Raw genomic sequence first — 24,923 nt, 5'->3', positions numbered from 1 at the left:
TTCTATACATGTAATGTCTTCTTATGACAAATTTAGGCTTAGCTAGGCAGCCAATCTAATTAATTCTGCAATAGCCACTTTATGAACACTGAACAAGTAATACAAGATCTTTTTTTTGCAATGTATATTCATTCCAATTTTTAACTGCTGCACATGTTGATTTAACAAATATTCTTAGGGAATCTAAATGAATGATAATTTTTGTTTGCCTCTTTTCAGATATCAAGAATGCTTTACTTTTACAAGGGCCCAAGCAGCAGTGGATTTGTTCTACAGATGAAGACAAGTTTGTATGGCTTTCTGCTTTACAGAAAGCAATTCACTGTAGTATCAGTGAGGATGTAAACTGAATAAGGTAATCCTCATTTAATGACTGCAGTTGGGACTGACAACTTGGTCATTAAATGAAGCAGTTGCTATGTGAAATCCATGTCTGGGTTTATGATCTTATTTTAGTTTGCCTTTGTTTTATACACCTACAAGAGTTGTAAATGTAAGGATTGCTCACAAAGTTTTCATTCCTGTTTTTCACTGTGAATGGTTGCTGAATGAGGCAGTTCCTTTCTATGTATATTGCTCATGATTTAATGGCATGGTGAATGTGACCATTAACGGCAATAACTTTCTTATCATAAGCAAATTTAGTGTGAAGTAAGTATATACAATGATTTATCACAGGAGTGTGTGGTTGACTCATAGGTTATGAACGTGATTAACAGACATCAGAAGTTTTTAAAAGAACTTCTTCTTCATCACCAATAAAATACAGCTTGCCTGATTTTGGACTTTACGTATCCAGTCAAAAATTTATATCTGAAAATTTTGCGGTAGAATTTGCAGTAGAAATAAAACCCTATCACCATGCTCTCATTTGTATCTTGCACAAATACTTGGGTATGCATCTGCAACCCTTATACTGATTAGTGCTGGAGGAAATCTCCAAACTAAACAGCAATAGCACTTACTTATATACCGCTTCACAGAGCTTTACAGCCCTCTCTAAGTGGTTTACAGAGTCAGCATATTGCCCTCAACAATCTGGGTCTTCATTTTACCTACCCCAGAAGGATGGAAGGCTGAGTCAACCTTGAGCCTGGTGGGATTTGAACTGTAGGCAGCTGCTGCAGCAGTAGCTTGTAGTACTGCACGCTAACCACTGCACCAGAGGCTCCTTCGTGCAATTGTATAACTATTGTATAAGAGCTGGAATCTTTGGATTTGAATATGAGAATGAAAGGATTGAGCATGATACTATAAGGCAGGCACACACTATATCCAAATGCTCATGAGCTTCAAAATAAAATGTAATAATAAAGTAGTTTTGTTTCAATGACTATAAGGGATATAACTACCTTTCTGGTCCTTTCATACATAGAAACATGTTGGTTTTTTAAAATTTATATTGCGCCCTATTTGCACATGGAGACTCAAGGCGGCCTACAGAATATAAAACCCCATATAAAAACAATAAAGCTAATAAGAGTCCTAATAATAAATTAATATACTAATCACCCCCCACCCCGGCAACACCACCTCACAAGAGCCATTTAATGAGCTCCATCCCGCTCTGAGTTTTCATGCAAAACAAAATCTTTAGTAAAACAATAAATTACATTTGCTATGAGTTGATTTTTCTATTTATGCCATACAACATGTAGAAAGGGGCTAGTGAACTATTAATCTAACTGCATGATTAATTATACTTTATTTTGAATATATTGTCTGTTTTGCATGTGCAGGGAATAGTTTTTATGACTTTTTTTTGCTTCTTCCTAAATGTTTGATATTTTCTAATAAAAAGTTTGTTTCCAATTTTTATTAGTGAATAATATAGGACTATCAGTTGCATGTACGACCATAGATTACGGTAAATTTTGCAAGCAGATAAAGTGTGGAATGCTAAATGTTTTTTTTATTTTATCATAATGTATGAACTCACCCATTTCTAGCCTTAAAATAACTGATTCTATATTCAGTAAAAAATTGTAAAAAAAAAACCCTTGTCTTCTGTCCACTTGTCTTGTTATTGAGCCAAATTAAAAGGATTAACTCCAATTAAAATATTGTGCTGTTTTATTGTTGTAAAAATCACACAGTTGCTATTTCTGATTCTGCTGAGATACTTCCATGCATTTTAACATCTATGATCCCACAGCCAGAATAAGCCATTAAATAGAATATCTGCTGTTAGTCAGCATTAATGCAAATTTACATATGAGATCAAAAGGTGTGTATTATACAATATACAACAAATCCTAATACAGTACATCAACCTGAATAGCAGGATACACTCAGGAAACGTTGTGTTAATAATGAAGCCCGTCTTCAAGTCAGAAGAAGAATGCTTGGAGACATGAACAGAAATAAGAGCCCAACTTTTTAAGAAACACAAATTGGGGACGGGTGGTGGTGGTGGTGAGGAGTGGAAGGGGCAGACTGGGGAAGAGTTGAGGTACTGACACATTTCTTGACCACAGAGTGTGTTACAGTAATGTTTGGTGGGTGTGTCAGTTTGTAAAGGATAATGTGCAAAGCATGCAACTATATGTGGTGTTCAGGAAATGTGCATGACTGAGATCAACACCCGATCCTTTCACAGAAGAGAAACACTTTGTGTGCAGACTGCAAAATGACATCATGAATGCAAACATTTCAACAATAGTCAAGCTGTGTCACACATGCAATGGATTAAACAGGCAAGGACAACAGAATTTGGTATGGCAAAGTATAAAAGGACATAGGCAGAACTTAGAACATAATTGGGTTAATCAAAAAGAATAGGCTTCTGAAATCACTAATGATTGGCAAGACTGCAAAGTCTGATTTGGGGGATTGGTGATGACCACAGCTGGCTAATTTCCATTTACACAGTAAGACAGATGTGTAAAAGGTATTTATGATAAATATATGTGCTTTTGTGATAAAGGTAGCTATTGGGATGTTTTTATTCGTGATTTTTGATGTGAAAAATACAAAATTCATTCAGTATTCAGTTCCAGTTTGGGATATAGGCCACTTAAGTTGTATAAATCTGGCTCCAACTTAAAAATTATGTCCTCCCAAGAAAATGGGAAGATTGGCAGTGCCAATATATTGAACATTCAAGGAAACACTTATTCCATTCTTTGTATTAAAATTATAAAAAGTTACTTAAATACAACTGTGGACAGAGGACATAACAATCACAACGAAAATGTTAAGAGTGCACTGAGTGAAACATATGGGATTTTAATTAGGCCTTTTACCCAATTTTCTGTTTCAGAGTTAATTATTTCACAGTTAATGGCAATTGGTTTATAAGTGAGAGAAGGGTCGAAGCTGTTCCAGTTGAACCTCCAGTGAAATTCTCTCTTCCAGGACATCCTAGAAAGGAAAAAAATGCCATTTAGATACCATATGAAAGTGTATTACTATGTATACATGCACACACATGCACCTTAATATATATATATATATCTTTTACTTCAGCATGCAAAATTTCTGCCTAAACAAGTGTTCTTTGTATTTTTCTTAAAAACATGTCAGCAATTATGTTCAATAATCTTGTTTACTGAGGAACACTTGTAGTATCTTTGCAAGTAAAAAAGTAAATCAATAAAGAAATATTGAAAAGACTATGTTTCAACAAACCTCTTTATTTTATATTTAGTATATAGAAAATATTAATGGATGTATGAATGGCATATGATGTCAGTTTATCAGTAGTAAAATTCATTATTGTCTTAAGAGTAGCTGGCGTCAATACAACTAATGCTGAAAATCTACTTTTATAAAGCTAGGTTACTGGAAAAATGTAGTAAGAATTAAACACTTATATTCTCTGTGAATCTGCAGTCAAAATCTTCTAAGGATGATTGTTCTACCAACTGTTTCAGTGAAATGTTCGAGAATAGATTTGTCAACATCTCCTCCTCATTCATACATAGGATACTTATGTCAAACTGAATGACTCTTTTTCCTTCTCCCGCCTAATCTCATGGAGTTTTCCAACATGTTCTGAAGCCCTTGGTATTATTCTGCAGAATACAGCTCACTTAAACTATATGAAGAAAGTAGCTGATCTCCAAGAGAACATGCAAACTGAAAGCATGAGCTATGGATCCCGGGCTTTTCTTTACAAGTTTGCTAAACGGAAAGCACAATGTATTCATAATCTCATGAGATTCACATCTCATAACAACTTGTCAGTTACCTTACCTTTAATTGTTGCTGCAATTCACTGTTCAGTCTGGCCAAAACAGTGTTGGTCTCCTTATTGCGTCTAATTGATGCCTGAATAGCTTTCTTGTCCTTTCCCACCGATCTGAGGGGACATTTCATGACACAACTTTCAGGAATTGTGGAACACTTCCCCTCCCCCCAAAAGCTCAATTGTTCTGAACACAATATTGTTAAATTCCTTAGCTCTGCAATATGTTTAATTGAACAGTTGTAAAGAAAAATGCCTTTTATAATTTTGGGATTCTATTTTCTCAGATTACAGAGCTACTATTTAAAAGTATTTAAAGCTTATATGCTTTTACTGGCACTTTCTAAGACTCTTTTTTCTATGAAGAGACCCCATGTTGAACAACTCAAATCAAGTTCCAACAGGACAGAATATCTGTAGCTCAGGAACTGTGGAATCCTTACTGCTCTCTTAATTTATTTGCTTGCAAATGTTTTATTACCCATCTAGGTAACAACATCAATGTCAGTGAGTGTGGGTTCTGCTCCCTGTTTATATACAATGGCTTTTTTAGTGTTTGAAACAACAAAGCTGCTATCTACACATTTCATTACTTTATTCTTCACAACTTTATAGCTTTAAAAGCTTTAAAATCACTGAACATGTTTAAACAGCAGCAGTTTATATGATTGTCTGTGTAAACATAGGTTACCATACATGGGGACAATGCATTCCCCAATGCATTGTCATATTTTGTGGTTTGCCCAGAACCCCCCAAAATCACAAGTTTTTTGGGGGGGCGGGGAAGCAGTTTACAAAATCAAAAAAACATTGTCCTGCACCTTTGACCACTGTAACTTAGAATACCAAAGTTCTCGATCTTCAGCCTTCCCCCTTGGACACACCTTAGAATTCAATTTTAGTTTAGAACAAATGGAAAAAGTTATCCCAATGTTAGTTAGTTGCATTTTCTCAATCATATAAAAAAAAAGTGCCACAAGATGAAGGAAGGTTCTATGTGCATTTGTAAGTTTACACAAGCCATTTCATTCCATCTTTATATAGAATACATAGATATTTTATGTAATTTTAATAAATAGGCACTTGGAAAAAGTAGCTTGCAAAATATTTTGTAGCAATTTTCCCCATAGCCTCAATTTTGGCAGATTAAAGCTTGTTTTTACTGCCTTCCTTAGCAATTCAAGCATCACAGACCATTAAATTGCCTTTTTAATAAAACTATTTCTTATTTAAAGTGAAAATATCTCAGTATTAGAGTTACTCATACACATCTTGAGTTACCTAGGAATAGATGGCTGAGAAGCAAGAACAGCAGCTATGACACCTGCTTTCTGCGCAGGTTCCTCAACTTCAGGTCTCAGCTCATCTTCGGATTTTGGCCTTCTGCGGATAGGCTTTGGTGGTGGTGCTAGAGGTGTAGTGCCTTTGGCCTAAAAAAGGAGTCATCATGGTTGATGAATACATATTGAAATAAGTTTCATCCACCCTCAGAAATATTAGTTGGTTAAATAATTACGAATATTAATTATTTAAGCTGTAAGAACCACTTTGATGTAGGGGTTAAGGCAGGGGTGTCAAACTCTTTCATTGAGGGCCACATCAGGGTTGCTTGACCTCAGGGTGTGGCCAGGGTAGACATGACCAGCTTGATGTCACTCATGGGGGGAGGGGGGGTCTGTGGTGGCCTGAGTGCTCTGCCAGTGAAACAGGCTCCCAAGCTCAATTTTTGGCTGCAAAGGCCTCCTGCAGCCCTTCATCAACAAAAACAGAGCCTGTAGGGGGTGCACGCAGCTCCCCTAAGCTCCGTTTTCGTTGGTGGAGGGCTGCAAGAGGCTGTTATGGCTGAAAATGGAATCTGGGAGGGACATGCATGGCCCTCTCGAGCTCCATTTTTGCTGGCAAAGGCATCGCAGGCCAGTCCTTCGCTATTTTCAGGGCGACCCCATGGGCCAGATCTAAGCATCCCGTAGGCTGGATTCGGCCCGCGGGCCTTGTGTTTGACACCCCTGGGTTAAGGCATCAGGCTAGAAACCAGGAGAAATCAGGAGATTGACTTCCTGTCCCATCTTATGCACAAAGCCATGTATGTGGGTTACCTGGGCCAATCCCCTCCTCTCAGCTTTTGAAAGGGCAATAGCTAATTACTTCCAAAATTTTGCCAAGTACATGCAGCTGCCGAGGGTCATCAATGACTTGAAGGCACACACACGCACACACAGAAAGCTTAGTGATTTAAACTAATTAGTACAATTTATTATGGATTTTTACTGTATTATGAATCTTACTGTAAGTCTAATTAATGAGAGACCACACACAATTTTACAAGCTACATAAGGTGGCTGTGCCTAGGGATATAGGACCTTTTCTGAGAGGTCGTCTCACTTGGTAGAAGCAGCTAATTTTTATAAACCTCTTTGAAGACATCAGCCACAAAAGGAATCAGCAGCCATTTGCACTTCATGCTAATTTCTTGATTTCCCCTGATTCTTCAGTTCTTTAACAAAGAAAGCTTATCTGCTCTGTGCTCATTATTTATAAACAGTGAAAAGAAAATAAACCTGAATGAATTGCTTTCTGTGCAATGATTAATACATTTTATAAGATATGTTCACCTGTTAGTATGTTGCATACCATGTTTGCAGGGGTAGTAGAAACTGTTTTGTCTTCTATTCTTCCATCTCCTTTGGCAACTCTTATAGATCCTGCAGTATCAGAGGGTTTTTCTACCTAAAGAGAGTCAGGGAAATATTTCCAGAAACTTATCACGGCTAAGGATGAAACTGCTTTTCAAATTTATGGAAGGTTTTATGGTACTTAATATAGCTAATAGATAGATACATATATTGATATGTGCTAACCTGGACCACCTCTGGAAGTTTCTCTATTTCTTCAACATCATCTTCATTTACATTTGATGCGGCAAAAACCTCAAAATGGCTAAAGTCTGCAAAGTTTGGCTGTTCTGGGATTTGTTGAGGTGAAGTATTGTTATGCACTATTAGGCCGTCAGCATCTGCTGATCGGTGAACGTGGCTTCCAGCCTATAATTAAAAAGAACAACTTTTGAAAATCTAAAAAAAAAAGCAAAAACTCAATCAAGAAAGTATGCTACTATACCCTTAACCTAGTCATCACCAACTCAATCAAATTATAGCCCTGGTTAGGAGGACATTTTCACACCATGAGAGCTCATTATTTTGAGAAGGCAAAATTCTTGCTTGCCTTCTCCAAGACAGGCTTAGTGTGACCTATGTACTGGCAAAGAGTCCTATAATAAAGGGGGAACTGTATTTCATGGCCTAGGGGAAAATGCAATCCCCAAAAGAATGTCATAAGGAAATATTGCTAAGTTAAATAGAAATTCAAATATACCTGTGTGGGCTGAGGTCTTGGAGGCACTGCAGGAGGACAAGCAATCGCTCCAGTCTGCTGTTGACCTAAAAAAACAGTAGAATTGAAAAACTTCTGGCTTAATAATACACTAATCATATTAATTTCTGGAAAATGTTTAGCTGTTGTTTGGATATAATACAGCATCCTGTCTAAAATTAGAGTCATACCTTAGTGGTATCTGTTGCTCTATTTCAGCCCATCATACATGTTAAGGGTATATAATGTTTAATAGGTTTAATAGACTTTTTAGGCAAAGTCTTTTATTTATTAATTACAGTAGCAAGAAGATAGAAATTCTTTAAACCATTTTAGAATGTCTATACTATTTTGAATTTTATACAAGGTCACAGTTGCAATTACAATTGATAGTACTTTGAATGGCATGCAAAATTTGTACCAAAATTTTTTACCTAACTGATTCATTACCTAATATATACTATTATCCCTGGATGTCCATAGATTGTAATGTGCCCAGTGACAACTGGCAATTGCAGCTATCCTGTTTCACATGGTTTTATTAATTTTTTGTTTGGTAAATCAATGTTTTGTGTTTGGTTATAACTCTTGAGCAATTATTTCTGTTAGAACATAAACAGTGGACTTCTGGCCCATCTAGTCCTGCAATGTGTTCTCTCAATGGCCAAGCAACTGCATAAAGAAGTCTATTAGTCTCCAAGCAGATGGCTTTAGAAGCAGCCACACATTGCCATCAAGACCAATTTATGATTTCCTGTTCTGACCCAGGCTTCATCAAACGTACTTAAACACAACCTTATTTTAAAAGCAACATCTATTTTATTGCAACACTGGGAATTATTTGCATTCCCAGCCAGAACTAATTATAAACAGTTCCCCAAGATAAGCACATGCCTGTCAGTGCTGTGGAATGCTGCCAAAAACAGAAGTATCCAAATTAATTATAACAGAAACCATCCAAAGTACCAGAAAAAAACGACCAGAATACACAGAGCTTCAAGGAGGACTTGGAATCTATTGAACTGCTTTGCTTCCTGCAAAGCTTTCATCATTGAGGTCTGACTTTTATCCCTTATGGGAGGGGCAATCACCTCCCAGCCTTACTCCTGAGTTGCCCTTCTGCTTCAGCTGCTCTCGCCTTCTAGCAGCTCTGCACACACGCACACTGGGAACAGGCTTCCCAGAGTCCTCTGCTTTGCTGCTGCCAGACTCTGAAGGCAGCACCCCACTCCCAGATAGTCCTGGCTCCATCCCTGCATCAGACACAGGACCCTCGTCCAAGTCATCTCCAGATTCCCTGACTGGTTCCTTTTCTTCCTCACTGTCCGATACCGCTGCTGTCTGCACCGACTACTGGTGAACCACAACATTTCCATAAATTGGTTCAATGTTTCTGAAGCCAGCCAGGCTGGAAGCCCGCATATCTTATGATAACACTACATCTCAAGGTAAAAGATATCATATCATGCTCTCCAAATTAAAATATACAGATTGTCATTAACAAATGGGAACCCTGGTTCACTAAACTGTATCAGAGGTGTTTTCCTTTGAGCTTTATATAGACATTCCTGTGATTTAAAATTGAAGACTACAGAATTATAGTAATATCATCACATTAAATTCCTCTGTTAAAAAAAAGCACTACCAAGACTCTGGGAATATTAAGAGCTGAGGAATTTCTCTCTGAGGAAACATAATAATTAGCATCTTAATTGCAGGTTTTGAAGAATGGAATGCATTACTAACCATCTTAGAATTGTGAAGTCTTGAATATGTAATGTTTTTAAAAACTACCATTAATTTTGTACTTTGAAAGTTATTTTCCCCCTTTGTATTAGAATAGAGTCTTGTAGCATTTAATATGGTACCTTAATTGTAATAGCAGTATTAACTATATTTCACTAGTTTCATAAGACTTCTTTAATATTACTTGAAAAAAAATCTAAATTATTTCACAAGCAACATGTGCATTTCTAACGAATGTATTAATTAAAATAAAAAACAAGCCGCCACACATTTCAACTACGCCCACCTGGAGTAACTGGGAAGGTCCTATTCATATCTAAAGATGATGATCGTGAATGAGAGGGATGAGGCCTTGGAGGGGGTGGAGGAGGAGCAGGGTTATCTGGAGAAGTCCCTGAATGTGACCTGAAAAACAATGGAACTACAGAAATTCTATTGCAAACTGCAACTTCCAAAGACTAAAAGATCAGAAAAGTAACATATTAACTTACAAAATAATATCCTGCCATTTTGGATGAAAACAAACTTGACTGGGGATATTGAAATTATGCAATGCAAAGAATTGTGTATCACACCTGACACATTTGTTATAACTGCTAATACAACGAAGTTCAGCTGTGGCTTTTTCATTTATACATTTACATTTGAAAATGGAAATATTAAGAATCAAGGCAGTGTTCCCCAATCTGATGCCCCATCAAGATGTGCTAGAGTCCATCGCTTCATCCAACAGGCAACCCATAATATCTGGAAGGAAAAACTTTGAGAATACCAGTTGAGGAAAGTCTGAATTAAAAACTTTAAAGCAGCGCTCCCCAACCTATCTGGCTCTGCGGACAGGCAGCAGGGTGGGGGGAGGGAGAAGGGATGTGCACGCGTGTGCCACTTGCGCAAATGCAGCTTTGCGCGCTCACCTGCTGTTTGCGTGACTCAGTTCCCAATGGGCTGTGGCCCACTACCAGGCTACAGACCAGAGGTTGGGAGCCCCTGTGGAGCAATAGGGCCTTTCTTTTTGACCTTCTGAAACTAGCTCTTATCAGGTACTGTACCTTCCTCAATAATCATGGAGAAATCTGGGACTGTGCAGTCAGGGAAGCTGGAAACTCGACAATAAAAGAGCCCAAGCTGTTTATTGGAAAGCAGTTATTTTATCAGGTAACAGAGAAGGGTGAGGAATGCTTTGCAGAAACAGCAACTTCAGGGGGAAGGTGCTCTTATTATTTGCACATATGTTACTCACTATAAAAATTATTTGCACCAATATAATATAATTATATAGGTATATATAATTCACTAAAATTATTTGCACTATAAGAATTGTGTAACTTATGAATTGATAATTGAGTTTATCACCATTTTCCTGCTTTTGTTTTGCACCTGTATATTGTACTTCTCTTGTTTTATTTCATGAAAGCAGGATACAATGTTTTTAATAAGCAAATAAAATTTGGTGAGTACAACTAGCAGGAGCACTTATAGAATGCTTTTTTATTTTTGGAACAATTTCCTTAAAAAAAAAGATTAATAGCAAAAAGAGCAACATAGTGACTATTTAGCTGAGGACAGTGAGATTTCTGAAGACAGAATGACACATTTCATTTTGCCTAGAACTCAGCCATCTATCTATTTAAACAGTCTGTGAGAGTTTTAACTTCTAAAAGCCTAAAATACTGCAAATCTTCTGAATTGATAACTCTGAAGAGTAGTATATGAACATTTATTTTATTTTTCTCTTCATGTTGCAGAAAAATAAACATAATGCTATTAGATGTGGAGCAGTAATACCAGGGAATATTATAAACTCTTGAATCACTATCATAGAATCACAGGAAGTTTTACCAGACTAAAGTATCTGTTTTAATATTTAAGCAGCCAATTACCGTTGTCTAGTTACAGTAGTTCCAATGTGTTCTGCATCTGAAGTAAAGGAATCTGAGCTGCTGTAACCATCTGCTGAAATAAATTAAAATAAAATCTTACCTTTGATGAATTACATTACATTAGTATCGAGAGAATGATAATTTAACTTTTAAGAATGTAAAAAATAATAAACTGAGCCCAACTGATAAAATATCTGACATAAGACACATTGCTAGTGTCCAGCCCTGACACTACCATTAAGTGTATGCTCTTATAGGTATATAGATGGCCCACAATGGATACTTACAGCATAAAAGAATTTACAGTATATGAGTAAATAATTTTAAGTGAGCAGAATGTCACATAAAAATGCTAAATTTAAGAAATCCATAGTCTACCACCTGGAAGATTGTGTTGCATGAATGAATTTCTACTAGAAAGGATTGTGTGAATCATAAAATTTGAAAGATCTTCCCCTGACATAGATGGGATTGGATATTTACTGAACTAAATCGTATCTTTATATTAGGAGAAAATATTTTGACTAAAAGTAGTCCTTGAGTTACAACAGTTCATTTAGCGACTGTTCAAAGTTACGTCACTGAAAAAAGTGACTTATTACCATTTTTCATAGTTATGACTTCTGCAGCTTCCCCATGAACATTTATTTTTATTATTTTTTAGCTTACTGGAATAACACATTTTTCAACACATTACTGAAAAATAAATATCGATACTTGCCAGCTGTATTTCCTCCTGTGAATTTTACTGATGAACTTATTTTACTTTCTTCTGCAAGATCTGGTGACTTCACTAGCAAGGGACTTGTAGGATTTGTGTGATCTGGAAAGAAATTTTAAAACATTCAATGCAAATTTAGGTGATTACTTTGACTATTTGGGAGTAAGATTGTGCAGTTTAATGCAAGCCACTAACAATAATGGTGTGCTTGCCTGCTTGATTTGAAACAAGAAAACAGAAAAGAAATGATATGTTAAACTAGTTTTAGTATATGAAGTCAGACCCAACATGAGAAGTTTAAATCTGAACGCTGCAAGGTTGATCCTGAGTTTTTATTCAAAGGCAACCCAATACAGAGATAATGTCTCAAAATCTCTAACTGAACTTTTGCAGTTTATTTCTTCATTGTCCTTTATTTTGTAACCTTGCCTCACTACGAGATCTAGAGAAGTTGTACATGCTTTTATATAACTCTGATTACTCGTAGTAAATATTCCCCCAATGATTGATTTGGCATTTGCTCCATAATTTGGTTTACAATTTGAGCTGTATTGTTTTTCTAGTTGTCATTATAGAAAATCAGGGACATCATGTCCTTCTTTAAAATATAAAAATGCATTTTCAAACATAAACTTCTTTTAGAAAAATGTATTGGAAAGTGAACTCACATAAGTACCAAACTGAATCTATTTTGACCCTCTTCCAGTATTTAAGATCTATATTACGTCAGAGGTGAGCTGGATTCTTGACAGAAGAGTTAACTGAGGATAACCAATTATGTTGCCATTGGTGAAATATGTACTATACAGTCTTATCACTGTAGTCTGTCACAAGCCTTAATCATCATCTCGTGATACAGTTACAGTGGTACGTTCTATCTCTTTCTCTTTCTTTCTCTCTCTCTCTCTCACACACACACACATACACACCAATTAACAGTCTGCCTGACACTTTCTTTTTATATTGGTTATTTCACGGAGTTCAAAACTTTTCACAGTGAATCAGGAACATTTGTCAGTTTATAACTTTGTACATGGGTAGGCAAGTAATTTTGCCAAGGGGTTACCCCCACTCTCCACATGACTGCTGCGCAGACAGGGAGAGTCAAAGAATCAAATATGGCTTGTGGACCGTAAAATGCCTATGTCTGTCTTAGCAGGTAACAAAACCTGGATAGTCATCCATTTTTGAAAAATAAACAGCAATACAGTTAGAATTAAAACTAAGTAAATATAAAATCAAAAGTAAATATGAAAACAAGGATGATTACAAACTGGAAGGATGTGTGTGTGTGTGTGTGTGTGTGTGTGTGTGTGAGAGAGAGAGAGAGAGAGAGAGAGAGAGAGAGAGAGAGAGAGAGAGAGAGATCTTAGGAATTTATGAACATTTTAAGCATTACTGTGCAATTTTTCTGTATAATACAGTGCAATATTTTATTCTATAGAAAAAGGCAATCTGTTAAGAAAAACTCAAGTTAAACCTGAGACTCAGTTTGGCAGAATTTCTCCTTAAAATAGTTTTTCAAGACTCTTTGTTCAGTTAATTTTTAAGTTGAAACAGTTTCCTGTGTTCTTGAATGCCATTACATTACTCTAATGCAATATGTGATATTCATATAAAATATTATTGGGTGAATCAAAATTATTCAAAAACACTCTTTATGTGCACCAATAAAAATGGCATATTTTGAAATATATAATGAGTAACAAAATGATTACAATCTTTCCTTAGAGTCTTTAATTTTGTGGGTTTTTTAACAAATAATTATTGTGGAAGTGATTCTTGGCTATTAAAAAGATTCTTCTATAAGTGACAAGTATCTCTTACCATTTCCAGTTCTTTTAAGTTCCATTTCTTGCATATGAATTTTGCTTGGGGTCATTCGAATAGGAACAGGGTGAACAATAGCAGTATCCTAAAACAGAAAGGGATTTGAAAGGAAACTATTTAAGCCAATTATTCTATCCTGAATAGATTGGTTTCTATATATCATTTTATGTTAAATTTTGAAACATTAAACTAAGTTGACTGTTTAAAAATAAGAAATAAGATAAACTATTCTGAGTCTTATTATCTATATCCATACCCATTTCACTTTTCTCCTTTTGTTGCTGCTTTGCTTATGTGTTCCTTGGTTACCTTTTCCCTAGACATAGTTTTATAATTTTGTATCTTCTTAAGAAGCAATCTACACTTAACCTTTTGTTCTGATTATGTCATCTACATAAGGCTACAATCAGAAAAGAGGCAAAACCACAAAGCAACACTTATATTTTCTTTAATTTCATTTATAGGATTATCAGAAAATTGACTAATTACACCATAGAAAGAAGTATAGCTTGACCTTTATGGCTTACTGGATATAATTAAATACTGTGTACAAGACACTAGGCGCAATGTAGGTACTATCTCTCTCTAAATCTTTTATAATTCAACAGCATTGAAACTTTGCACATATATCATACACATATTTGGGATCTTACATAGTGAATATCGGCACTTTTGCTGACATTGCACAAGGGCACACAACATTTCACTGGGAAAGCACGTCTATTTTCCTCACTACCAAAACAAAATGTATTGGTAGTTCCTAGTAAACAAGTGTGAAACTTCTCAAAGTAGTTTTTATGCAATATTCTGTCCATAAACTGATAACATGTTCAGAAGCACATACATCGTATATGGTAGTGCCTAATAATTTACGCAGAGAGGCATCGGTGCCTAACGATTTACACAGAGACAGGCTTCAGCAAGCTAGGCAGAAATGCATCTCCACCTCCAAAGAGAAAAAGTTATATTTTTACGGTGCTCCTTATTAGTTTTAAAGGGCTAGCTATAGAAAAATCATGTTGGACAAAAGTTCAAACAAAACAAAATAAAGGAAGCAAAAATTTGTTGCCTGTGATCTGAAGTCACATAGCTACATTCAATATAGTAAACTAATAGAACTATAAATATTCCCATGTTTCAGGCAACTTTGTTACTAAGCAGCAATATGAAATAAAGGGCTAAATATGTTCTAAGGCAGCAATTTTCAAATATTTTGGTCTCTTTTCGGTGCAGGACCCCTTTACTTTCTTAAAAAGGATTGAGGAATACAAATAACTTTGGTTTATGTGGCTTGTATCTATTATTATTTACTGTATTAGAAATTAAAATTGAGACATTTTAAAATGTTCTATTATTTCACTTTGTGAGCCCCCTGAAAAGGTTTCGAGGACCTCCAGCCCACACTATGAGAATCTCTCCGATTCTTGCATTGTGGAGAACAGACCTTAAGCAGGAAGCACAAATTAGTTCAAAGGAGTATTTTGTTGTTATTTGCAGTCAGCCAAATGATTAGATTGGATTTGGCATTTTATCACTCATGGTGATTTTGTCAATAATGATATATTAAGTGGTGCTCCAGATATTTTGGGGTTGCACCCAAGGCACCTATTACTATTGGTACTCTGTTTGCTTTCCTTTGCCTCAGTTGTCCTACTTCTGTTTACGGAACATTTTATTCTATTTGGATTTTGTGATTTTCTTGCACTATGTCTTCAATTTTGTTGTCTCCAGGTGCTGCAACATCCACTCTCCAGACTTCTTTGTCTTTCTTTTTGACAATAGTTAAGTCTGAGGTTTTATGTGGCAGGTGCTTGTCTGCTTGAATTTAAAGTCCCAGAGCACTTTAGCGTCTTCATTTTCTTCGTTTATTTTGTGGTCTCACCAGTTCTTGCTTGCTGATAAATGGTATTTCTTGCAGAACTTCCAATGCACCATCGTGGTTCTCAACCTTCCTAATGCTGCGACCCTTTAATACAGTTCCTCATGTTGTGGTGACCCCCAACCATAAAATTATGGCTTGGTTCCTAATATGTGTTTTCCAACGGTCTTAGGCGACCCCTGTGAAAGGGTCATTCGACCCCAAAGGGGTTGCGACCCACAGGTTGAGAACCACTGATCTATATGATCTCTGTGCAGCACCTAATTATTGACAGTCCACTGCTTCTTCACCTTTTTTGCAGAGTTTATTATTGTTATTATAGATGTTTATCTTTCCCCATTTTTGTATGCCTTTTTTATATGAATAAGGTGCAAAGTTCTGGATAGAAAGGTCAAGAACAAGCTTGCTTCCATTAAGAATACAATAATCATGAAAACTGCAGACATAGTAGTTATATGAAAACTATTTATTAATTATCTCCCCCCTCACTTCCCACTACTTCTCCTGCTTTGAAGAAATCCTGACAAGTAACTTTGTTCTTGTTCTCTTTTAATGACAAGATGGATTTATATTTCAATTCAGTCATTTCTAGGCATAGACTACTGAATAATTTATTTTCACCTCCCTTACAAAATCATCTCAACCTGGGTTACATTGGATAAACCACAAAATAAAAATATAGAATAAAAAGGTGATGGCAAAGAAAAAAAGAATAGAAATAAAATTCATCCAATATTCAAATAAAGAAGGCGTAAGTGAAAATTTAAGTCTTAACAAGTGCTTCACCTGTTTCTGAGGGGAAGTAAAAGCTGAAACTGAACTCAGACAAAATAGAATACTGATTCTGAATGTTTGACATCAGACTTTGGGACAAGTAGCAGTTCTGAGGGAGCAACACTCTTCTTTAAAACAGGCTGACAATCTGGGGTAGTCTTGGATATTCATACTGTATTAACATATCGCACAAATTGTAAGGAGGGCCTTTATCAACTCTGGACCTGGTGGATCAATGAACTAATAACATCAAGGTTGGACTACTGCAATCTCTTTATACACATTGGTTGTTATCTGAGTCCAATTCAAGGTGCTCATAATGGTGTATAAACATTTACATGTTTATACCTAAGCTATTATAGAACTGATGACTCATACAATCTGCAACATATACTCTGGTAATCAATAGAGCATTTTTGTGGGTCCTCCCCCATACACATTTGACAACAACAATAAATTCTGAATGAGAGGAAATATTGGTTCTTTGAGGATAAGTTATTATGTTTAGTTTAGCTTTCTTGTGTGCAAGATCATATGATGAAGTATGTGTGCCTGACAGTCAATGGCATTCATGCATTTCCATGAACAATGAAGGATATGGGAAAAGGTTTAAATTATATAATTGGGAAACATGTCTACAAAGGGTGTATTCATATAAGAAGCTTTTGGGTGTAACAGAAAGAGAACTGGATCCAGAAAAACAAGATGGTCCTGGACATCCAGGTTCACAATAGCATTTGACAAGTCACCATTTTTACTCATTTTATTTCCAACACAATTATCAGTAAAGAAAACTCAGTTAAAATGTTTTACTAACCTTTTAAAAAAACAGTTAAATAAAAATCTCAAAATATTGGGGCAGATATTAGAAAAGAACAGACCTAAATTTATTTTTGCGCTTCTAAAATATGTTATTTTAGCTGCAGTGACAGACAAGACCCTTTGATAAATTTTAAAGCAGATCAAATTATTAAACTGTTTACCATTCTCCCATTTAACATGCAAAAACCAAAACAATTAATGAAAATTTGGAGTTAATAAAATTAATTTCAAAGAAGCAAGCTAAGTGATTGACTTACAGGATCAGCTGGTGCAATGTTAGAATCAAATTGGGTCAGAGTTTGTGAGCTGGAAGAGCGTTCACTAAATGTCTCCCACTGCTGAACAGACAGAGGAGACAAAACATGAGAATAGATTCACCCCTGGAGAAGATTTAGCATAGTTCAGAGGTTGTAATGGCAGTTGTTTTTCTTGGGGGTCGGGGGAGCCAAAATATACATTTCAACAATTTTCAGATTCTGTCTTGCAAAATCTTTTAAATCAATTATTACAGATTAAACAAATCAATTTGAAAGTGAGAGTCAGCATACTGATTAAGAATTTTTAACAAAATCAAAGTACAGAAAACAGAAGCTTTTAAAAGTCACTGCTGCTATTGCTACCAATATGTAAGATTCCTTGTTTCTCTAGAATCTTTTGTTTCATTGAAATAAAAATTAATAATAAATTCTCTTCACATAAGGTCAGAAATAAAATATATCTTTATATTACAAAAAAGATTAAAAGAATCACATGCAAATTGCCATTGCTATACCTGAAAACATTTCTAATAAAGTACATTTTATACATAAATTAAAGATATGTTTGATAATTGAAATGATGCAAATTTGAAGTATTCAATGTAAAAGGAAAGACTGCTTTGGCAATCATTTCAGTAAGATCCAAGACATGCCCCGTTGAAATATATAACTGCCAAGTCATTTTTTTCATGCAAAAACTAAGATACAGGCAAAAAAGAAATAATCAGGTTTCCAAGCAATGAAGGATTTGGTCTGAGATTCAATGGTCAAGATTACTTATTGGAAGGAAATGTTAATATCTCTGTTAGTGGAATGGTGAGTTAATTATTAGACATATCAAACATTTAAACAAATGGACTGAATATGTTTTTCTAGCAAATCAGGAGCTGCTTATGGTACATGGCTGATCATAAGGGGTGGACTTAGTTGGAGAACAGTTGCTTTTGGATAAACAAATTAAACCTAGCTGGGAGATTGTACAAAGGAAAGTTAGTGTGGATAATGTACATGTTGTTCATCATTAGTTAGAACCCTAAAATCTAATATACCCTTATATGAATATTCTGAACAATTGTAGTTTTTTTTTTAAAAAAAATCCAGAGATAATAATGTAGAAATCTAATGAATCATGTAATGTACCATGTAATGGGTTTAAAAAATATTAATACAGTATTAGGTTAATTGACAGAATTCCAAGACCCATGAACAAGACTAACAGATAAAACTTTAATGTTTCTTCAGTAGCAGCTTCCTAAATATAATTTGGCTTGTTTAAAAAGCAATCTGCAGTTTGCGCAGAATCAGCGATTCAAGGAATACTGTGGGAACTGTAAAAATTTCCCTGCATGAATTTCCCTGCATAATATTCAGATGTTATCCAATATTGTTTGTTTATATATAGCATCTTTTGCATAATCTAAGATATTTATGGTAAGTAGAAAGCAGTTCAATACCTCCCCCAACTTTTCCAGGATAAAATGAAGAACTTCGCAAGCAGCAAACAACTTTCTACTGACAAGCAGAAAACATTGAAAAGAAATTTGATATATATCAAAGGTCTCAGCTGCAGCTGGTGTAATCCACTCTAATTTCTACTGTGTTCATGCTTCCATGATGATGCCAGCCTGTTTTTATTGCCACACTCATGTTATCAATCTAATATGCAAAGGCTTTGTGGCAGTTGACTATGGGCAACGCTGCCTTCACATTCCCTTAAATTTCAGTTTGCTGCCTAGTAATTTCTGACATGTATTGTATTAATGGACTCCAACTCTGCATAATCATTTTCATGTTGATATATCCAATCCATTAAGAGTGAATTAAGGTGCTCAAAGCTGGGAATAATAAAAAAGGAAGGTTTCTAATAAGGTTTTCACTGTTAATTATTGGAACAATCTAATTATATTGATTTTAATATATTTTATTTTAACTACTTATTTTTATCGTTATTTTTCTCACATTATTTAATTATTGTAAGTCATCTAGAATGTTTACACACATAGAAAAGCAGGACACAGATTTAACTGATAAATTAAAATAAAAAAACATTTCTTGAGGCCATGAGACTGGAAGAAGCAATTTGTTCAAGTAGTAATGAAGTTCTTAGGGGATCAACATAAACCAACAAATAGTCGATTTATGGTTTTCTGGGCTGATTTTTAGAATAAGAACGGAATATTATGAGCTAACAACAAGTCATTCTAAATATTTCAAATCTGGAACAATACAGTTGTGTTTTGGAGATTTTGGATCAACTTGCTCCAAAACACATTGGCTCTTTTCAATATTCTGGATGTACCAGGAATTACGACTGGCGTCTTTTATTGGGGTCCCTGCCCCATTTCCTGCCACCAATGGTTTCAACCTAACAAGGACTCTGGTTCCATTTCTGCGCTAAATGCCAGAAGAATATGACCAAAGGTCTTACTGGAGATTGCCACCTTATGTTTTGGAGCTATAGGATTTAGTTGCCTACGTCAGAAAATAACACATTCTCCCTACATCCTGTTACAATAATGTTTCCTTTCAAATGGTATACATCCAATAGGTGAGCAAGATCTCCCTTTAACTTTCAATATACCGTTTCCCTCCAGAAGCAACCCAAGTATCAGATTCATCTTGGCAGAAATTAGCAATGTCAGACAGCAATCTTTTGGACAAGTATCTTAAGACTCTTGGATATTTTCAATGGAAGGGAGAGCAACATCTAACTAGCATGAACCCAAACTTTCCAGAGAGCTAGTCCATCACGATATCTATATATGATGGAATTCCAACTCGGATATTAAAAGTTCTGCATTATGTGGCAAAGCATTCAAAAATGTGTATTTTGTCAATCAGCAAGAATGAAAACCCACAGGCAACACAATTCATTGCAGCCATTTCAAAATGGTGCCTGGCTCTGTGATGGTATCACACAGACTTCATACTATATAAGGAAGCTAAGCTGATGAACTAAGATGAACTAAGATGATGAACTCTCCTTCCTAAAAGAAAATCAGTCATTTCACCCTTCAGCTTTCCTATATAATATGGAGCCATCTATCTACTGCTACTCTACAGGTTCAAACCATAACCTGTAATGGCAACAGCAGAGGTCCAAAAGTGGTTAAATTAAAGGTAATTTTTCATAGTGGTGACTGTTATTTGGCACTGAAACTATTTAGTTTGAGATACTGCAGAAACTTGTAAACTAATCACTGCTTGGGCTAGGAGATCCTTGTAATTCTGAATTCTAATATAAATGGCCTATGGAAACATATATACATACATTAATGAAAATTGTTAGTGGCAAATAATTATTGAAAAGACAAATATTTAGCACCACACTAATATATTTTGCAATATAAATATTGCTCAAACAATTGAACGTTCTAAATAATTTCTGCCTTCCCAGTTTTACTCAGATACGTTCAGCTTCTAGAAGAATTTCAGAAAATTCAGAATTGAATTAAATTCAGAAATTTCATTTGAGACATAAACTTCCAGGGAATAAAAGATAATGGAGAAAGCTCCACTAAAAGCCAGGGCTAATGACTGCAGTCAAATGAACACCTGGTTAAATAGACTAGATCTTCATAATTTTTCTCTGGACAAGAAATGGACACGTTCTCCATATAGTTGTTCCTCATGAAGAGAGTACCAGACAGAAGTCTCCAATGGGTTTAGAGCTCTGTGAGATGAGGGGAGAGCCAGCTTGCTCAAACTTTGTTTGGCATCTTTGGGTTTGCATACTTCTTTTCCAATCACTTAAAAAAATTATTTAATTGCTTTTCAGCTACTAGGAAACTTTGGATTGACAGATTAATTTAAAGCAACAGGTAAGTTTCCTTCAATTCTTAGCAAAAAAAGTTTAAAATAGACTTTTTAAGAACTTGTTTTTGAACAGCAAAAGGGTGTTTAGAATTTAGATTTTGGAAAGTTATAAATAGATAAAGAGTTCAGATTTGAAATACAATTTTGAAATTAATTATAAGGATCTTTCCCATGAGAAAATGCTGAATTCTTTTAAAAAACATGATCAATGGGATTTTAAAGGTTGAACACTAGAGAAACTAAAGATTACAATTAAAGGGGAAGAACACTTGACTTATCAATACAGAATTAAGCAAAATATTTTAAGTTTGGACATACTAAAGATTAGGGTTAGGGTTAGGTTAGGGTTTTAAACATTGGACCCAGAAATTAGTTTCAATAAGGTCTGGCCTCTATTTAAAATGTGTTATGGAAGAGGAACAACTTTTACCTGACAAGATTGAGACTGATCTGAAAGTGGACTTAAAAAAGATAGGTTACAAGAATGATATGGGAAAAGATGATACAATAGATCCAATGGATGTCTTAATAATTAAAAGGAACATATAATAGCAAACCAAGAGAGTGACCTGGATAATCTTCCTACAAAAGAGGCTTATTAAAGCTTTACAGAATTTTGGGAGAAGTGACAGGAAAAACAATATAAATCAAGGTCTAGCACATTATTTAAAGGATTTAAAGATCAGAATTGTTAAAAGTAAAAAGAAGGAATGTAAAGTTGGTTTATTTGACCAAGGTCAATATATATATATTGTTATCTCTGGTAACAATAGACGTTTGCTGATCAGGACTGAATGATAGATTCTAAAGATTTGTTTATAGATAAGAGGTGAGACATGGGAAGAAGTCATTTGTATTTTAAGAGAAAAGACTTTATACCTATGATGAAGAGGCAAGTTTTTTATTTTCCTTTTTCCTTACTATATTATTTTTTCTTTTCTATTTTTATGCACCTTCCATTTTTTTTAGTTTATATTAGTTTTATTGTTGCAATTGTAATTTTAAATAAAATTACTATAAAAACCATATTTTTTTTAAATGAGCACTCACCAAACAAGGATTTTTCAAATATATTGAAATCTAATTCCCAGTCAATGGCCAGACTGATTTAAATGGAATCCTGATTGTACTAGACATAGGCAAAAAGACTTGAATGTGCTTTCTGCTCTAGGTCAGAAAGGGAGTAGAACCTTGTCAATTTAAATAAAGCTAAACAGGATTGGATCAGAACTAGCATTTGGATGGGAAACTACCAGAAACTTTCTAAGATTTTAGATTAGAGATTTAGATTAGGGAAATCAAAAAGGCAAAAAAAAGTTATGGCAAATCACATACATGCTTTTGCCAAGCAAACATAGACAGTCATCAGGAGTCCAAGTCACCTCAAGAGGGACTTCATCTTTTACTGTGGTCTAACAGCAAAAAATAAACTGAATAATTCCAAAAGGAAGCTCTCTAATCTTTTCTACCTTATAGAGTGTTGAAATCACCCTCAAGAAATTAGCAAAGGACCTATGCAGGATTTAGAACAGAAATCACTGACGGACAGAATAACTTTTGTTTTAAAGACCAGGGAAAGAAAAAAAAGTGAGCTTTTATGTACAAGCCCAATATATTCTCCCGTTATCATGACAAGGATCAAAGGCTATACACAGCAAAACTAAACTTAACCCCCAAATTTAGAACGCAATCCAATCTATATTGTATTATACATTCATTCTTAAAGTAGGAACTTCTAAGAAAATAAGGTATATTTTGCTAACCTCGCTGCTTTGATTTAGTTCAGGCCACGTTTGATTAAGTGATGGCATTGATGGCGATTTGCTTGGCGGTGCTTCTGCTGGGGAACTTGCAAAACCTACTTCAGCAGATTGATCCCCCACTTCTGAAACAGGAACCACTACAAAAGCCAAACATAACATCGTAGCAGTCTTTAAAACTGTGTGTTAATAGTTTGTTGCAATTTCATAATTAATGTATGGAAGCATGCTTATAACATGTGTTATTTATAAACATTTATCAACCTATTTCAGAGATTCCCATTATGCAGAGAACTGTATTATATTTACTTTATTTTTCCAGCATGTTATAGTATACTTAGGTCCATTATAAATATTCTAGAATGGATTCCCCATGGGGTATTTGGGAAATCACAGGGTTTGTGGGCAGTTCTGTCATTTATCCTGCTCTCACTATATTAAAAAAGACTTTCAATTTTACTGCAAACCAAAGTATCAACGACCACATAAATTCTACTCCCATTAATGATTCTAGGCCGTATGGACATTCTCAGAAAATAAAATAGTTAAATAGCCCCTTTTTTATTCTGAACTATACTATGTAGTCTAGGAAAAGAGACAATAGAAACTAGTAGCAAGTATATTTGGGCTAGAAAAAATGTTTTGATTATTCTCTATGTATATTTTAATCATTTTTTTAAATTTTTTCTGCTAATTCCCCTTACTTGTTTTGATACATGTATTGTATAAGCTTTGTCCCTGTGGCATATTTCTTAGTATGACCAATTTACCTGCCATAAAGTAGCAATTTTGTTTTGTCAGCTCTGTGCTTAAATTCTTGAGCAAGCTATTTTTCTTTCAGCTTTATCAGTTTGCCTTCCTGTAAAAATTGTGTTTTATGATTGGTTACATCAAAATCGGAGATATGCCCACCAGCATGAAAATGCTGGACCTCTGGTAGAAGAGGGAAGTAACCAGAAAAGCTGTATTGCACAAGGAAAGTTCTTTCATGTTTTGGATTCAACCTGTTTCTGCTACAAGCATAGCAGAAATTTTAGAATGCTAATGCTAAGGTAAAATAACCGAATATTTTCCTTTTTCAAAAGTTTTCCTTATAGTTTAAGTTTATACATTCCATATGTTAAGAACAAAGAATATTTTCCTTGAACAACAAAAAACTAGCAGCTTTCTAGTTTTGTATATTTGATGGCTACCAAACATGAGAACAATCGTAGGGAGACTTTACTGGCCAGGATCTAGAAAATTCTATGAGATTACAAGAACTTTTGCAAAGATAGTGAAAGTGCAAAATTTCTGTTTTATTAATAGTCACTTACGGAAACCTCTTCCAGAAGTTCTCCTTAAAGGATAGGCCTTGGCCACATATTATGTTATACAGAAAAGACTGCTTGATTGATAAGACTACTCTGTCCTTCAATGGCTGGGTGGACTGGACACTGACATTTGAACTGCCATAAGTCTATGTATTTGCCATAAATAAATAAATAAATCTGCGTGACTAGCTTCTTCATGACATTAGAGTACAATCCTTAGGTGTGTTCATTCTAAAATATCATTAAAACACATGGCTATTCCCTGTCTGTAAAAAGGAGGTTGCTAGGTTGGGGTATTGTGCATGTTGCTTTGTTAGTAATACAAACTATCCTCTTTATTTTTATATTTTAAATTGTTTGATTGAATTGTAACACAGGTGAAATATATTTTTCTCTCCAATAAGCTGACATGTAAGCATTACAAGATTTAAAAAATATTTTGAAACAAGCTGAATAATAGCTTCTCACAAAACAAAAATTTAAAGGATTTTTCACAGTAGGACAAACATTTCATGTGAACTCCATGTTTCCTTCAACACACATATAATTTACATGATAGAGAATAAG

The 24,923-nt window shown here is 35.0% G+C and overlaps 2 protein-coding genes across 20 annotated transcripts in view; one reads left to right on the top strand and one right to left on the bottom strand.

The window, feature by feature from the left end:
• Positions 1-2,055, top strand: part of ECT2L (epithelial cell transforming 2 like) — a 47,624-nt gene extending 45,569 nt beyond the window's left edge. The window contains exon 22 of the mRNA XM_087940220.1: positions 220-2,055. Coding sequence (XP_087796346.1) covers positions 220-350 — 131 coding nt within the window. The 3' untranslated portion in view covers positions 351-2,055. The remainder of the gene's footprint in view (positions 1-219) is intronic.
• The window catches only part of REPS1 (RALBP1 associated Eps domain containing 1), a 45,767-nt gene continuing 22,899 nt past the window's right edge, over positions 2,056-24,923 (bottom strand). For 3 of the 19 annotated variants that reach the window (XM_026705567.2, XM_026705571.2, XM_026705574.2), the window contains 12 exons: positions 23,047-23,183; positions 17,468-17,548; positions 13,733-13,820; positions 11,906-12,007; positions 11,185-11,257; positions 9,591-9,709; positions 7,562-7,626; positions 7,048-7,230; positions 6,821-6,916; positions 5,471-5,619; positions 4,198-4,303; positions 2,056-3,363 (listed from right to left, as the gene is read on the bottom strand). In XM_026705567.2, the coding sequence (XP_026561352.2) occupies positions 3,295-3,363; positions 4,198-4,303; positions 5,471-5,619; positions 6,821-6,916; positions 7,048-7,230; positions 7,562-7,626; positions 9,591-9,709; positions 11,185-11,257; positions 11,906-12,007; positions 13,733-13,820; positions 17,468-17,548; positions 23,047-23,183 (1,268 nt within the window). In that variant the 3' untranslated portion in view covers positions 2,056-3,294. Of the gene's footprint in view, positions 3,364-4,197; positions 4,304-5,470; positions 5,620-6,801; positions 6,917-7,047; positions 7,231-7,561; positions 7,627-9,590; positions 9,710-11,184; positions 11,258-11,905; positions 12,008-13,732; positions 13,821-17,467; positions 17,549-23,046; positions 23,184-24,923 lie in introns of all 19 variants that reach the window. The other 16 variants (XM_026705568.2, XM_087940244.1, XM_087940284.1 and 13 more) reach the window with 10 other exon arrangements.

The sequence above is a fragment of the Pseudonaja textilis genome, chromosome 1 (assembly GCF_049901715.1).
Source record: "Pseudonaja textilis isolate UNSWEBS1 chromosome 1, rPseTex1.2, whole genome shotgun sequence".
Taxonomy (NCBI): Eukaryota; Metazoa; Chordata; class Lepidosauria; order Squamata; family Elapidae; genus Pseudonaja; species Pseudonaja textilis.
The sequence above is the reverse complement of the archived record's forward strand: the minus strand, read 5'-3'. Positions and strand labels throughout refer to the sequence as shown.